The sequence below is a fragment of the Myotis daubentonii genome, chromosome 4 (assembly GCF_963259705.1).
Source record: "Myotis daubentonii chromosome 4, mMyoDau2.1, whole genome shotgun sequence".
Classification (NCBI taxonomy): domain Eukaryota; kingdom Metazoa; phylum Chordata; class Mammalia; order Chiroptera; family Vespertilionidae; genus Myotis; species Myotis daubentonii.
Window position 1 is genome coordinate 73,393,154 of NC_081843.1, and position 17,054 is coordinate 73,410,207.

The 17,054-nt window shown below is 41.1% G+C and overlaps 1 protein-coding gene across 2 annotated transcripts in view; it reads right to left on the bottom strand.

The window, feature by feature from the left end:
* The window catches only part of CMYA5 (cardiomyopathy associated 5), a 102,964-nt gene that overhangs the window by 50,011 nt on the left and 35,899 nt on the right, over positions 1–17,054 (bottom strand). The window contains exons 2-5 of one of the 2 annotated variants that reach the window (XM_059694234.1): positions 6,817–16,882; positions 5,990–6,085; positions 4,411–4,644; positions 2,520–2,542 (exon numbers count right to left, since the gene is read on the bottom strand). In XM_059694234.1, coding sequence (XP_059550217.1) covers positions 2,520–2,542; positions 4,411–4,644; positions 5,990–6,085; positions 6,817–16,882 — 10,419 coding nt within the window. The remainder of the gene's footprint in view (positions 1–2,519; positions 2,543–4,410; positions 4,645–5,989; positions 6,086–6,816; positions 16,883–17,054) is intronic. The other variant, XR_009452643.1, reaches the window with a different exon arrangement.

A 17,054-nucleotide genomic window follows, 5' to 3' on the forward strand; every position in this document is an offset into this window, starting at 1 on the left:
TGTCCAGTTTAACATCACTCTATGAAAGGACAAGTGAACATCTTTTTATGAGCAATGACTCTCTTTCACATTATTATAACACAAAAGAGCAGAACAGAGAAAATGAATGCATCCTCTCAATAGGACAGCATTTTCTAAGCAAAATGTGTTTTTCATAATATGCAAATTTTGAATCTAAATTTTGAATCTAAATAAGCATTCCTTAATTTAAGCACTTTCAGTGTTGAGAAAAGTTGTTTAGTCTATGCGCACGGCCTTTAGAGATATAACATGAAGGGAGAAAAAGCAGCAAGGTAAAAAACACCAACCAGGTAATTAGCACCTCATGGAAAGCAATATTGGAAACACCGCGACCTTGAAGTAGAGGTTGTCCTGAGGACAGGAAGGCTTCTTAGGGACACAATCAGGCTTATCACGTGTGCCCCCACACACGTGCATGTTTAACAGGGTTTTCTTTGATTATATTTCTTTACCAAATCCCAATTTTTGCTTTTTCCTTTACAGAAAAATAATGGTTATCCCAAGTGGAACCTCCTTTAGGTGGCATGCAGCTTTTGCAAAGGTTAATTCACTACCCATTGGACAATGAAATCAAGATTAATTAAAATAACACACAGATGAGCAAGTTCAAGCACAAGACCAAAGAAACAGAATTTAGAATTAAATGGATGTCAATCCAGATTAGCAAGTTAATATTCTAATGTTTATAAAATTAAAAATATACTAGAGTATTTTTTAAAGTAAAAGCATTCGCAAATTTTCATTCACCAAACTTTCCTTCCCATCAATGCCTGCCATGAATGGATGAAATATAAATAAGCAAATATGTATTGACACTGTCCAGTGTACAAGGAATGGCACTGTAAATCCATATACTTTTTGGATAAAAATAAGTATCAATAGTATGTAGGAGAAATGTGTACACTTTTTAAAACAAAGGAAACTGGTAACAAAGCCTGGGTATCATTTTCTAGACCTGCCTGGGGCAGAAATGGTAAACAGGCAGACGCCGGGCCTATCCTGGGCGCTCATGCAGCGGATCTGGGGTGGGGCTCTGGGAGCTCTGGTTTAGCAAACTGCACAGCTGGTTCAGGTACAGCCAGTTGGGGAAAAATCACTGAGCCAGAGGACAGACTGTTATAACCCAGAGGTTCTCAACCCCACTGAGCATTACATCACCCAGGAAGCTTTAAAAATGCCTAGGCTATACCTCAGGCCAATTAAACCAGAACCTCAGGAGGTAAGATTCAGGCAGCGGCATTTTTATTTTAATATATTTTTACTGTTTTCAGAGAGGAAGGGAGAGGGAGAAAGAGATAGAAACATCAATGATGAGAGAGAATCATTGATTGGCTGCCTCTTGCACGCCCCCTACTGGGAATCGAGCCCCTGAGCATGTGCCCTTGACTGGAATCAAACCCAGGACCCTTCAGTCCACAGGCTGATGCTCTATTTACTGAGCCAAACCGGACAGGGACAGGCATCAGCATTTTTAAAGCTCTCTGGGTTATTCTATTTGTAACAGAGCCACTGAAATAAAACCCTTACTGATTAATACTAATATTATTATACAAATTATTTTTAAAAATGTATTGACAATATTCTGTTCAAAGGTAAACAAGTTCACCTGTACTATTTGTATTATCTAAAAAAAATCAAGTTTCTAATCCAAACCCATTTTTCCATATTTTAATATATCACAAATATAAATTTCTGATTTTACTTTATGATAGTTCACAATCTGGTATTGAAGTAAACTGAAGATAATATTTACAAGATTAGAAATTTACACTAAAGGGGTAAAAAAGATAAAAGCATTAGGCTCAAGCAGGAGACACCTCAGGTCTTGCTGTGGAACAAAGGGAAAATGTGTCAGATCAGTATCAGCATGTCACTATTAGAAGCTCCAGAAGATAAACATAGATCTGATGTTTTTAGAGACAACATTTCCTAATTTCCTGTTAATGCTTTGACTTTTAAAAGAATAAAGAATTTCCCTTAGACTGAGTGCTAAAAAAACAACAGCAAAAACAAAAATCAAAAGAGGAAGATTCATTTAAGTTAGCTGAGCATGAAGAGAAGATAAATGCATGCCTATCTTTTGAAGACAACATGAGAGAAGTTCCATTAAAATTACATTAAGTCGTAAAATTATTCAAGGCAGATATGAATGATTCTTTCAAGCACTCATATTTAACTAATAAGTCTAAGGATCTACAAAATGTTCTGTGTGCAATGACAGGAAAGATGGTCGAGATTAGGTTGGAAAGGCAAACTACATCTCAAGTTAAAAACCCATACGATGATAATTGTTATTTAACTAAAGCACATGCAATTTTCTTTCAACTCTGTCATTTAGCTTTTAAAAGCACTGCATCTAAAAGTGAAAATGCAATAGCTTACTAAAAGTACGTATTTTTTAATTGGCAGCTCGTTTTCTATAAAGCATCAAAACGTTAAAAATAAAGCATAGTCATGCTTTCCTTGGGTGCCACTACATTGTGCCATGTTTTATATACCTTTCATTGATTTCCTCAAATGACTTGGGAGGGAATGAGAGGAAGGGAGAGGGAGGGAGGGAGGGAAGGAGGAAGGGAGGGATGGAAGGAGGGAGGGAGGGAGGGAGGGAGGGAGGAAGAGAGAGAGAGAGAGAGAGAGAGAGAGAGAGAGAGAGAGAGATTAACAACAACAAAAACCAACCTAGAGAATTAAAGCTATGCATGTTCTAAAATCATCACTCCTCACCTTCCCCTTGGGTGGCTTCAGCTGGGGCAGCAAGGAAATTAGTGCTGAGAAGGGATGGGGAGGGTGGAGAGCAGGGCAGGGATGGAGGGGGCTTCAGTTCTCAGTTCTGCTCTAACTCTCCATGATCAGCAAGACCAGCAATTAGTTGCTTAGGCTTTGCTTCTCTCTTCATTAACAAATGGCTTTCAGAATAGAATTCCCTGAAGTAATAAAAATAACTTAAATTTGTTCAATGTGGGATATATACAAAAAATGTAATCAGTAGTTATCTCTAGGTGATACCGTCTCTGTGCTTTTCTATCTTTTCCAAATTTCCTAAAACAGATATATGTCTCTTTAATAAGCAGAAAAAAACCAATGCTTTCTTATTTACAATTTGTTCTTCTAGACAGAAAAGAAAATATTTTTATTAAACAAAAGTACAGTTCTTAGGGAACACAAAGTACTTTATTAATATTGTACTTCGCAAGAGGTGCCTAATTTTAAAATATTAAAGCTTTGCCTTAATTAAACAGAAAGCACCTGAATGGTTTTCATTGTGTTTGAGGATGCCATGTCCACCTCACTTACATTTGCCCTGGCTGGAGGTATCCCCAGCGGCAAATGAAAAGTCTAACATTGACCCACTTTGCCTTGCTCTATCTCCAAACCTTACTGGAGGGCCCGGTGGACCAGAGAGCTTTGAAAGGTAGGCTCCCCACTCACCATTAGATGGTGCTTTCCTTTGGTTGATAATTAGGTTGGGGACTTCCCTCAAGGAAAATATCTCCATTACTCCTAGTTAATCCTGGCTCCATGAAGAGCCGGTATTCTACTGGATGTTCTAGGGCAGTGGTCGGCAAACTGCGGCTCGCGAGCCCCATCCGGTTCTTTGGCCCCTTGAGTGTGGCTCTTCCACAAAATACCGACTTCTGCGCATGGGCCACAAAGTTTCAATCACACTGTATGTGCGCGCCCACATGTGGTATTTTGTGGAAGAGCCACACTCAAGGGGCCAAAGAGCCGCATGTGGCTCGAGAGCCGCAGTTTGCCGACCACTGTTCTAGGGGAATTAGGAGAGCAAAGAGTTGCCTCTGTGGTGCAATTTGGGAATCTTGGTCTGCAAGGTACTTGTTTAAATTAAGGGATCTGGTCCATAGGAGTACCCTTATAACAACATCCCTGTGTTACCTGAGAGAGGTATCACACTGTATCATCCCTTTGCATTCTAAAAGTGAACCAAATGCTACTCTCAGCCACTTGGCGAGGTTCAGAGGGAATGGTCCCTATGAGAGGTCACTTCAGATGACGGAGTGGGAGTGGAGAGGACAGGCCCAGGGGCCAGCATGACGATGCCAGGCCCCCAAAGGGAGCATGGCATGAATAAGATTCACAGGCTGCTTTTCTTCCTCCCTCTCAGAAGGTGACCAACCCATTGTGACGGAAGAGATGAGGCTGTGCCCTGCCTCCCATGTATCCAGCAGCTGGATAGGGTGCTAAGGATTTGCTGGGCCTTTTCCATAGGCATCCGGCATGCCCCAATAATTTTTATAATGTCGCAACTATATAAAAAACCCCACACAGGTATATAAATGATCTTGGGGAATATTGAAAATTACAATTTTAAAAGCAGACTTGGGCCAGAGTGGGTGTGAGGTGTTTGGGCCTGTTTTGATCGGTGCTTACAGTCAGGAAAACAGTCTCGTCGAGCTCCTCTGCTTCTCTCACAATGGTCTCCAGGGTGTCCTTGGCAGCATCCATGCTCTGCAGAAAGTGGACCATCTGGTCATGCAGGAACTCCATCTTCTTTTTCTTCACTTCCTCAAAGCTCTGGGCCTTCTCATCATACTGTGCTAAAACCTTCTTCATCATCTCCTCGTTCTGTTCTTCTAACTTTTTCTCATTTTTACTACAATTTTCCTAAAACAAAACAAACAAAATTCTGAATAAAATGAGAAGTGCATGTCTTTTTTTTTTTTTTTTTTTTTTGAGAAACACCAACCTTTTAAAGAATTGACCTCAGGCATTCTGGTCAGGGAATCACAGATTATGTGCACAGTCTAAATTTCCAACCCATCAACCCCCCTTTGACAGAGTTAGCTCTGCAACAGAATTCACTGTGAGAGCATCCTCAAGAAGGATTTAGTTAATGAAAACACACAGAAAGATATGTGCATGGAAGTCTTCCCCATCAGCATTCCCACATGGTAAAACTTGAAAAGGGCATCACAATGAATGAAGATTCATGGCCTTCAGGGAGTGGCGAGGGGTTTGTGCCACTCTCACCACTCCACTAAAATCAGTGTGAGGAAGGGGCAGCCAGGACATTGGCTATGATGCTACCTTCACATATGCTCTCCAGGAAGGGGGTGCTTCCTCCACAGTGGGAGAAACTTGATTGCCTATCTGAGCAAACCCAGATGCCTGGCTGTCCTCATGAGATGGCTGGTGATAAGGTGATCATATAATTTACTGTTTACACGGGACACTTTGGTAGGGGTGGGGACAAAAAATAATGAGCTGTTATTAACTGAGCTATCACTGGAGTTAAGCAGACTTTTCACAAACAAACTAGGACACAGAGTTGCTCTAGTAATAGGAAAACTGTGCACCAGCCTTCTGCAGGGGCCCCTTGCCACTCCTGATTGACGAATATACTTGGCCCACCTTTGTATATGGATGGAGCGTTGCTACGCCTGCCCTTCACTTCAGAGGGAGCTGGGGCCAGCAGCTGGGAGGGCATAAACTCATCAAAGACAATGGTACCATGAGAAACACTCATTTATGAGGGCATGGGACATTGGGCAATGACTTAGAGCATTTGTGCAGAGCTAGCCTAAGGAAAGGCAGGATGGTGGAGCAAATAAGAACTTGGACCTGAATTCAAACCTTGTCTCTTAACATATGACCTTGGGTAATATACTTAACACTAAGTTTCAGTTTTTTATCTATAATAGGGGAACAATAATAACATCTATTTCACATGGTTATTATGAGGATTAAATTGGCTAAGCATGTAAAGCATTTGCCTTATTGCAGTAAGTGCCCAATAAATGTGTATGTGTTTTTGAGGGCTAATCATTTACCTTAGACAGAAAGCAGTAGTCTCACTGATTACACACAGATGGAAAACTTAATGGAAAAAAATCAACAACGGCAAACAACACATGCACACAAACCCAACTCAGATTCTTTTAGAACAGAATAATGAACTTGTGATGCCATGAACAAACCAGGTAAAAGTTAAAGGGATATAGGAACTTACCTCAATGGTGTTAAAAAAGGATTCTATCTCACTAACAAAGGCTTCAATCCTTAAGGACTTTTCTTGTAAATTTTCTAGAAATTCTGCTAATTGAACCTGAAGAAAAGAATTAAGATATCCTTAGTATATGACATTTGATTTATTTTTGTTTGTTTTTTCTTTTTTGTCTCTTATTTTTATTTTTTTTGTTTGCTTTGGGTGTATGTGGTGTTTGCCCTTCAGGGCAAACCAGCCGGCCCCCACCCATGCACCAGGCCTCTATCCTATATAGTAAAAGGGTAATATGCAAACTGACCCTAACAGCAGAAAGACTGGGAATGACTGGTCACTATGACACACACTGACCACCAGGGGGCAGACGCTCAATGCAGGAGCTGCCCCTGGTGGTCAGTGCACTCCCACAGGGGGAGCTCTGCTCAGCCACAAGCCAGGCTGATGGCTGCCAGTACAGTGGTTGGTGGTGGGAGCCTCTCCTGCCTCCTCAGCAGCACTAAGGATGTCTGACTGCAGCTTAGGCCTGCTCCCTGCTGGCAAGTGGACATCCCCCGAGGGCTCCTGGGCTGCCAGAGGGATGTCTGACTGCCAGCTTGGGCCCGATCCCCCAGGGAGTGGGCCTAAGCCAGCAGGTGGACATCCTCTGAGGGGTCCCAAACTGTAAGAGGGCATAGGCCGCCCTGAGGGACCCCCCCCAGTGCACAAATTTTTGTGCACCGGGCCTCTAGTTAATAAATAATAACACAAGAATAAACTTTCACACACAACTGTAAAACTACTTTCCCCACTCCTGTAAGTATTATTATGTTCTTAATGCTTTAAAATCTATTTACCTTTACAGCACTTATAGCTGTATCAAGCGTTGAAACCTCATGGTCTTTGTGGGTACCAAATATCTTGTCAACAGCAGAAATTGGGCTTTTGCAAGTATAGCAATACGTGTCAATCTGGGACTTTTTCGCTTCTTTTTGCTCCTTCTCAGTTACTAACTCCGATGATAATTGGTCTTCTGTCCTCTCTCTGCCCAACTCAGTCTGTTCAGAAGACATACTTTGTTCCACCTCACTCACAAATTCATTCCCACTGATGTGTTCAAAGGATTCCTTTCCCTGAGATAACACATCTTCAGGTGTGGATTCTGAATAGAGTTCTTCTGACAAAGTGTCTTGAGTAACTACTTCATAATTCAGAGATTCAGCAAACTCATATTCATCCTGGACAGGGCTACTGCGGAGCCTATCTTCACTTGGCTCAGGTAGGACCATTATTTGAGGTTCCACTTGCAGCGTTTCTTGAACACAAGTTGCACCAGATGTAAATTCTTCCTCTGGGAAGGACACTTGTACTGGGACATTCAGATTGACCTCTGGATTTGCATTTGCTGCTTCATTACCCTGAGTGCTTGTTTCATCTCTGCTCTCCAGAACATGAGGGGTATCTTCAAATGGAATCGCATAGCTTATCTTCTGGGTAACCACTTTGACTTCCTCAGTGATGGGAGCTTTCCTCTGTGTATCTACATTGTCAAGGGTCTCCACATGGCCTACTGGTTCTCCCTCCCTGTAAGAAGCTTTCTGTTCCTCTTCTAGACTCCTTTCCCCCCAAATAGTTCTAAACCTCGCCCCAATTTCCCTTTCTGCTGCTATTAGTTGGTATGAATCATCCTTACCAACTGATTTTCCTTCCAGACCTTGGTCTTGGTCCTTTTCCATTACAGATGTGTCATGAAGAATGTCATCTTTGAGTATATACTTCTCAAAATATATTCCTGTTCCATCATCAGTGTCAGAATTTTTGCTTGGAAATGATGCCTCAGAATTCACACTGCCACCTTCAGAAGCTGTCTCTCCTTCCTTCTTTTTCTCTCCAACTGCTTCTTCATACAGATCCTTGTATAAAAATGCAAGTGCAGGTGGTTCCTCCAGAAGTTCAGGATTAATGGCTTTAGCCGTGGTAGGAAATATCGGGGTTCGTGACAAAACTCCTTCCTCTGTATCAAATAAGGGCATCCCAGGTGACTTGGAGTCCACATCTCTATTTGTGCTCTTTGAAGCATCTTTGTCAGCTAATTTTTGGATAACCACAGACTTTTGGGTCTCTAAGTGAGATAATTTGCTGTAGTCCTTTTCCAGTCCATAAAAACTTTCATCTAACTTCACCAAGTCATACTCATGTTCTAGGGCACTTTCCTCTGAACTTTCGGGGAAAGAGACAGCTTCTTTTGTAACTTCCTTTGAGAGTTTCACCTCAACATTTAATTTCTCTGGAGCTTTCTGTATTTCTGTGTCTGGGGAGATGTTATAATCAATCAACGTATATTTTTCAAAATAATCCTCTTCACCGGGAGCTGTGGGCTGATTAAAGGCTAAATCACCAGTTTCTGAATCTGTGGCTATTTCCTCTTTTGTTTCATGAGTTTCCTTTTGTTTATTTTCTTTCAAAGATGTAACTTTTTTATCAGAATCTAACTTACTCTTTAATGTTTTCTGGCAAGCAACTGCCTCACTATCACCAGGGAAGGGCAGAGTTTTAAGTGAGGCCTTCTCTTCCAAATATTCTAACTTATCTTGCATTTGTTCACTTTCTTCCTGATCAACCGAAGATATAAATGCAGGAGCATGGATATTCAATATCTCACAGCCTTCAGAAATGATACTGAAGGCACTCTTTTGATCTTCTGAAAGTCCAGCTGGCTTACTAGTCGTTGTATATTCTTCTTCAGGCTCCCTGGATATTTTATTGGCATTGGTTGTTGATGCATTTCTTATAAATTCAGCATAGTTGCTGCTTGCTGGAGAGTGTGGTTCATTTACATGGGCAGCTCCTACAGCCCCCAAGTGGTGCTTTGAAACAAGTACAGATTGTTTAGACATTTCAGATGTTTGTACTACAGATGTTTGAATAGTATGGACTGTATGCCTATCTGGAGTCAATTCTTGTTTCTTCTCTGTACTAATTTCTTGATTCTTTACGGTACTAATTTCTGGAAAAGCCTCTGAAACAAGTGTTTGTGGTTTCACAGATGACAACAAATATGGCGGTGTTTCTAAGCTCTTTGATTCTTTAGAGGGAGATCCTTGTTTTATATTATCTTTTGTACTATCTACTGAACCACCTTTTGACAGCTCTGACACTGTGACCTGTCCCTTTTTTTCATTGTGACTTGCTACATCCCTGCTTGATTTCTCCAATACCAGATTTTCTTCCTTAGGAAAGGAGTGGCCATCTAGTTCATCACGATAAGGAAGATCCACTGGAGGGAAAGTCTTGGTTTTCTCCACCAACACTTTACTTTCTTCTAATAGAGATGGCTGGGTTCCTACTACCTTTGTTTCCCTGATTTCTGGGTGAGTCTCTGAGATCATGGTTTCTGATTTTTCAATAGTTAATGTAGTTTTAACTAATGAAAATGGTTGAGTTTCACCCAAAGAACGACTTAAAGAGTCATCTGATTTTTCAGGCATAGTCCTGGCTATATTCACAGAATAAGGCTGAATCTCCTGCTGCTTCTTTCCTTCTGAAAATGCTTGTAGCTGCTTTTCTTTTCCTTTTCCTTTCTCCTCCTCAATAATTTTGTGTCTTTCTTTGTAGTCTTCATTTTGACAGACTTGCTGCAGTGCAGCAGCAGCTTTTGATTCTTCCAATTTAATATGGGGAGATCCATGTGTAATTGGTGTCTCTTCTATTTCATTATTACATCTTAACTCTAATGGGGTCACAGTTTCTTGTTTTTCTGCCAGCACCTTCTTTTCTGCCAAGGAATATGATCTGATTTCCAAGTTATCTTTCTCCTCAGTTGGGCTAACAGACCTGAGTTTTACTTCCTCTTCAGAAATTTTCAGGGAAGTAGGTTTTGGCATTTCTTTCATTAGTCTGTCCCCACCAAGATTAATTAAACTGCCTTTAGAGTTTTCTGGCAAAATTATTAACTCTGGCTTCTCTGATTCCCTCACGATATTTTCACTTGTGAAGCTAGATGAAACTGATTTTGGCTGTTGTGTCACCTTATCTACTGCATCAGATGAAAAGAGTGAATTTTCTTTTTGATCACTTCTTGGCTCTTCCTTAAGAATAGAAATATTCCATTTAGATGGAGAAGAGATTTCTGGCTTCTGGGCTCTTTTATTATCAGAGACATTTTTGGCTTCTTCCATAATAGATTTCTCACCCACTGGAGAATAAGATTGAATTCCAAAATGTTCCTCACTATCAACAGAAGTAACTACTGAGTTTAGGTCCATTTCTTTCTTAGGTCCACGATCTTCACTGGATATCTCAAAGTTGGATTTTGGCTGCTGTAAAACTTCTACATTTGATGAAAGAGTAGGCTTTTCTTTAAAGTCTTGACCTTCCTCAGATTTAACTAAAGTACCTCTGGATTCTTCAGCAGTTATGAGTTTTGCCTCTGGTAGCAGTTGATCAGCTGGTTTCTCAGTTGCATTCAAGTCAGTGGGAGCTGTTCCTTTAGGCTCTATCACAGTCGCTGTTTTTTCTATAGATGGACTTGGTTGAGTTTCTAAATCTTCTTTTTCAGCAACTTTATTATCTGGAGTGCTTGATCTAAAAAACAAATTGGACATCCATGACGTGAAAGATGAAATTCCTTTCTTTTTCTTTTCTTCAGAATGGCCTGGTTTAACTGCCTTTGGCTGCTCAGGCAGCTTTTGTGTCACCTCAGGTGATTCTGGGGGCTGAGGTTCTTTATTTTCTAGGGTTGAGGTTTTTATTTGTGTGGATATTTTCATTCCAGATGTTGGTATCCCTTTCTCATTAGCATCATCTACAACTTTTGACTGATCCATTTTTGATTCTTCCAATTGCTTCTCTCCAGGTAAAGGAGATACACTCCTGAGTGCTTCTTTTTTATTGCCCACCACAGGTTCTGCATCTTCTGCCAGGAAAGGAGCTGCTTTGGCACGAGAGGGAATTGTTTCTGACTTGACCTGTTCCATGGATGGACCAGACACTGGTTTCTGGAGGATTCTTTCAGAAGGCAGTTTGACTCTTTCCTGGCTGTCTTTGCAAGGTCTGGAAAACTCTGTGTTTGCTTTTTCCAACACTGAACTTTCACTCCTCATGAAAGAAAAGACCTGCTTCCCCTCTGCTTCATTTCTCTCCACATTTCCAGCTGGAAAGAAAGATTTTGTTTGGGGGACCAGCTTTATTTCTTCAGAAGATGTTTTAGTTGCTAAGATCCCTACATTACCACTGGGGATATCATGAGTAGTTACTGGTTCTTGTAATGATAAGTGAGGTTCTTCAGCAGAATGTGGCAGAATCTGCTTTCCAGTTTCATATGCACGGTCTTGACTCGACAAAGCAGCCTTGGGCTGCCCCGTCTCCAGATCAGTGCTGCCAGAGGAACCCAGTTGCACAGATCCCAGTACTCCTTCTTCATGATGACTTGCCAGATCTCTTTCTGGCTTTTCCAGAATCAAGTTTTCGTCCTCTGGAGAAATAAGGGCCTCTCTCATTTGTGTTTCTTTAACATCTGCACACTCAGTTGTCAAAAATGATTTTGATTCTTCCAAAGGCAAATTCTCTTTCATAACTGCAAGCTGTTTAATACCCAAATCCTGTTTAGCCACAAGAGATGTGCTTACATCAGGTACTTTAACAGCCTGATCTGACTGAAGTGTGTTTTCAGGCTTCTCTTGTTCCATAAGGCGGTCAGAAGAAACCATCTTTGATGGTTTCATTATACTCTGGGGTACAGGGAATGAATGTGTTTGGTCTGTTTCTTCTTTTAGTGTAGTTACAGCATCTCCTGTCACTTGTGCCTTCAGATTTCCTGTTGGCAGTAATGAGCTTATTTCTTGTTTTTCCCCCTTTTTAAAGTCAGCTGAATGGCTCAACTCTTTTGATAATCCTTCTAAAGTGAAAGTGTATGGCTGAAGTTCTTCAGGGTTGTCTCCTTCAACCAAAGAGGAAAATGCTTCTTTTGACCCTAAGCTGACTACGTTAGGAGAGACAGACTTAATTTCTTGGTTTGGAGGTTCCTCCTTAAGGTATGATGAAACCTCTGAAATTTCAGGCACTGTGGTTGACACATGAAGTTCCCTGTCTTCTTCTTCTTCTCTGCTCCTAAGCTCAGCAAGGCCCTTTCCTAAGACAGAACCCCCTGTTCCAGTCATGGGCGATTTTATTTGTTTTGAGTCCATAGATCCACTTTGCCTACCTAAACCACCAGCATTTGGTAATTCTGATATTTGGCGTGGCTTGTCTTTCTTCACAGGTTCCAAAGAGAGCTCTGCCAGAGAAAGACCCTGTTTTTCTGACAGAAAATCTCCCTGAGCTGTAGAAGATGTGTCCATTGCCTGTTTGCTCTTATCATCACTGACGGTTGGTAATGTTGGAGCTAAATCTTCTGACACTGAAGTTTCCAACTTGGGAGAAGAACTTGCCATTTTCTCAGTTTTGCCTTTTGGAACTTCATGTTTGGGTGCAGGTGACACATTTTGTGAGAAAGGAAGTTCAGCTTCTTTTTTCTTTATCTCACCACATAGGTTGACTGAAAGCCCTGACACCTCTGAAGCAGACACAGAATTCTTTTTCTGTGGTAAGGCCAAATGTTCAGAGTCAAGGACTGTAGAAAATGAAAGACCTTGTTTGTTTTCCACTCTTGCATCCTTAGATACATCTGCATGCTGAGAAGACAGTGTTTTGGTTATTGGCAACCCAGGTTTAACTTCTTCAGTTTCTACCTTTGACAAAATAGAATGCTCTGATATAGAGGATATGCTTGGAGGTGAATCCAGTTTAATTTCCTTCTCTGCTTCTGACCAAGTTGGATGTTTGGATGCAACAGTTTCAATATGAGGAGAGCTAGCTTTAATTGCTATCTTTCCTTCGTCTTTAAGGAGTAATTGCTCATCCATAGATGTTACCGATGGTGGCAAACCACTTTCTAATTCACGCTTTCCTACAGTTAAGACTGAATGTTCTATAGGGGTAGTAAGAGGTAACTCTGTTGGGATTTCTTCTTTTGCTAATTTGGTTAAGTTTGAATCATGCTTAGCTAGAGAGGTTGTGGTTATTGAAGAACTGGGTTCAATTTCTTTCTTTCTTTCTTCTGAAAATTCTGGTGCAGATGGTCCATGTTCAATGTCCTTTTCCACTCCTGGTGAAGCTGAACGCAGCACTCTAGGTACACCAATTATTTTGGAATTGTGTTTCACTTCCGTTTTCACTGCTGATAACCTCTCAGGCCCAGATAAAGGTGGTTCTTTTAGAGTTGAATATGGTTTTATTACTTCAGGCTCATTCTCTGACAATATTCTCTGTTCTAGTTCAGATGTCACAGTTGGAGCTAAATTGAATTTGACATCCTTCTTTGGCTCATCTACCAAGTCAGACAGAGTGGAAAATTTCATTCCAGACCCTGGAACATTTGGAGGCTGAGGTTCCATTTCTTGATCCTGTGATACATGTGCTGCAGCTTCTTGAGAATCAGGCAAAATTTCTTCCTTACTTTTAACTTTAAACAAAGCCATCTGTTCATTTGCAGCTTTTGGAGTGAGCAATGCTTTGGTTTCTTGTTCTTTCTTAAGTGCATGGATTGAATCAGGTGAAACTGAATACTGAGATGAAGGTGAAACCGGTTTGGTTTCTTCCTTTACTATGGGTGATTCTGCAGGTACAGAAACAGGTGTTGCAGCTACTGATGAACTAGTCTTAATTTCTCCCTTCTCTAATTCGCTGGTTAAACGTGGTGGAATCAAATCTTCAGACTCAGGTTCTAAAAATGCTTGAGTTACCTTTTTCTGTAATGAAATAAGATATTCAGACACAGATATTGACAATGTTTGAGCATCTGCTTTCTCTGCTTTATTTGGCAGACCCAACTCTCCAGATGCAGACATTGGAGGGGAAGGTTCAGCTTGTTGCTTCTGTGATGAACTGAGATGCTCAGGTACTGGTGTAGCAGCTGTTGATTCAATTTCTTCCTCGTCTGTTTCTGAATATCCTGAAGCAGATACCGCAGTTAACAGTGAATCAGGCTCAATTTCATTTTTCTTTGTTTCTGGGATTCTATATGGTGGGACTGAAACTTGTGATGCTGAGTCTGGAGAAAAAAGTTCAGCTTCTTCAGTGTCTTCATCGGACAAAATGGTGTGTTCTGATGGTGATGTTAAACATATTGGAGATTCACACTCCAATTCTCTTCTCTCTGTTTCCTGAGTTGCATAGGGTGGGAATGAGAACTCTGACACAAATGCAGAGTCTGGAGAAAACGGTTCAACATCTTCTTGCTCTTCTTCTGAATAATTCACGGGTGAAGAGACACCTTTTAGATTTAAAGGGGATCTGTGGACAATTTCTTCCTCCTGTGACTCAGGTGTTGCATGTGGTGGTACTGAAATTTCAGAAGCAGCAGTGGAAGAGGGTGTGTACCGATCCATTCCTACTGTCTCCTCCTCTGATGGAATCACATGTTCAGATGGGGTGGCTGAAAGTGGTGGGGCTTGGTATTCAAAAGGCATTTCAGTTGTGGATGGGGGGAGAGAGTGTTCAGCCACAGAGGCCACATCTGGGGAATACAGCCCAGTGTCTTCCTTCTCTTCTTCTGACAAAGTTATGTGCTCAGAAACACCTTTTGATTTTAAGAGAGATGCATCATCAATTATTTTCTTTGGAATTTCCTGTGTTACATTTGGTGGAACTATATATTGGGAATTCAATGTTGAATCTGGTGTGAAACGTTCACTTCCTAGTTCCTCTTCCGATAGGACCACATGTTCAGAAGGAGTGGCTGAAAGTGGTGGGGCTTGGTACTCAGAAGTCACCTCAGCTGTGGATGGGGGGAGAGAGTGTCCAGCCACAGAGGCCACATCTGGGGAATACAGGCCAGTGTCTTCCTTCTCTTCTTCTGACAAAATCATGAGCTCAGAAGCACCTTTTGACTTTAATGGGGACTTATGGTCAATGTTCTTCAGTGACTCTTTTGTTGCCTGTGATGGAATTGAATATTCAGAAGCAGATGTGGAATCTGGTGTGTAATGCCCACTTTCCGCGGCCTCTTCCTCAGACACTGTTGAAAACAGTGGGGATTGGCATTCAGATGTCTTCTCAGTTATAGATGGTGAGAGAGAGTGTTCAGATGCAGAGGCTGAATAAGGCTCAAATTCCTCATTCTCCTCCTCTGACAAAACTGCATGTTCAGATGTAGCTTTTACAATGGATTGAGAAACTGGCTCAACTTCTTGTTTCTCTAGTTCATGGTTCATATCCTGTGGGACTGAGTGCTCTGATACGAAAGCAGAATCAGTGGAAACAGACTCATTTTCTTCTATTTCTTCCTCAGACAAAGCAACATGTTCAGGTGTTGATGTGGTCAGTGATGGTAGAATGGGCTCCTCTTCTTTCTGCTCCACTTCAGGGGCCAAATGGGGTAGGAAAGGCTTCTCAGAAACAGATGGACTTTCTGGGTAATCAAGTTCTATGATCTCTTCCTCCACTAAATGAGAATCTTCAGGTTCAGGGGTAGCAGCTATTGGTACAGAAGTCTCTGTTTCTTCTTTCTCTGACACTAAGTGTTCAGAAAGAGAAATGGGTGGCTCAGGCACATTTTCTTCCTTCTCTCCTTTGACATCGAGCTGAGGAGAGGTCAGTTGTTCAGAGACTGGTTCTGCCCTTTCTAGTGAAGTCAGATCTAATTCTTCTCTCTCTGAGACAATGTCTTCCTGGATAGATGCTGCCAGACCTGGTGAACCTGTTTCCAGAGAATCCTTCTCTGCCTCCGGTGAAATGGAATGGTCAGTAGAATATACGTCTTCCTTCTTTACCTCATCCATGAAAGGTGGTGAGACTAAAGATTCAGGCTCTGAAGGTACAATTTCTTGTGAATCAGGCTTGAATTCTTCCTTTGCTCTTTCCAGGAATGCAGTTGCAGATGTATCAGGCATAAGAGAGGAAGGCTCCATTTCATGGGGTTTTGCTTCCACACCTGGCTGTTGTGGCACTGACTGGGGAGGGCTGCGCTGTGTTTCCTTTGCTGTGTCATTACTTCTGTAAGAGGAAACTGTGTGCTTGGCGGCAGAAGCAGCCTTCAGGGAAGAATCCGGGTAAATTTTCTTTTGGTCTTCTCGACTGAATAAGGAGGTATGGGACTTTGATCCTTTGGAGAGAGCACCTCCCCACGGTGAAGTAAGCTCTTTTCCTTTAGCATCTTCTACGCTTTGGCCTACTAATTTGCCTGTTTTAGAAACTATATTAGAATCACGATTGCCCATATCTGGCTCTAGACTAAGGGATGCATCTTTCCCCTTCCTATAATGTATTTCTTTAATTACATAACCCTTTGGCAATGTCCCATAAAATTGTAGAGGAATTAATTCTTCTTTAACTGAATTAAACATTTTAATTTTATATTGTACTGTTCCTATATAGACTGGCCGTAACACTAAGGGCTTGTGTTCTTTGTATATTGCCCCAGTAATAGGAGGTGTATTTGAGGTGGTCTTCTTTTTTCTCATTTTATCATAACTGCCACTAGATAACTTCTCATTCTGGGTATTTAGTACCTGGCTTTCTGAAATTAAAGGACTATCTTTTTTGTTTGCTGGAACATCTTGGGTTTCAAAAGAATTTCTTTTTCTGTTTCCTTTCCGACGCAACGATGGTGAGCCATGCTTTGATTTAGATGTTCTTTTCCGGGCCTTTTTAACTTCATCCACAATAAAGGAAACATTCCCTGCAGCAGAATTTATAGTTGACCCTTCCAGACTACATACACCAGACGTCTGACTTTCTTCCGAAGCCCAAGGAGTGGAAGACCTACTTGAATTTGTTTCCCAGGTTATTCCACTATCTTCCCGTTGAACTGTCACCATGGAAAAGGAGGGGTCAGATATAATACACTTCTCCTTGGTCTTGCCCTCTTCATCCTGGTCTGATAATCTACAGTAAAAAATAATAATATTAATAATCACATATATTATAATAAAAACATTATATTAATTACTTATAATAAGTAAATATCATACATTTACCAGCTAAAGTATTAATGTGAAATTAAAATATAGAGATAAACTTACCACCCATATCAAAAATAGAGAAGTATACAAAATAA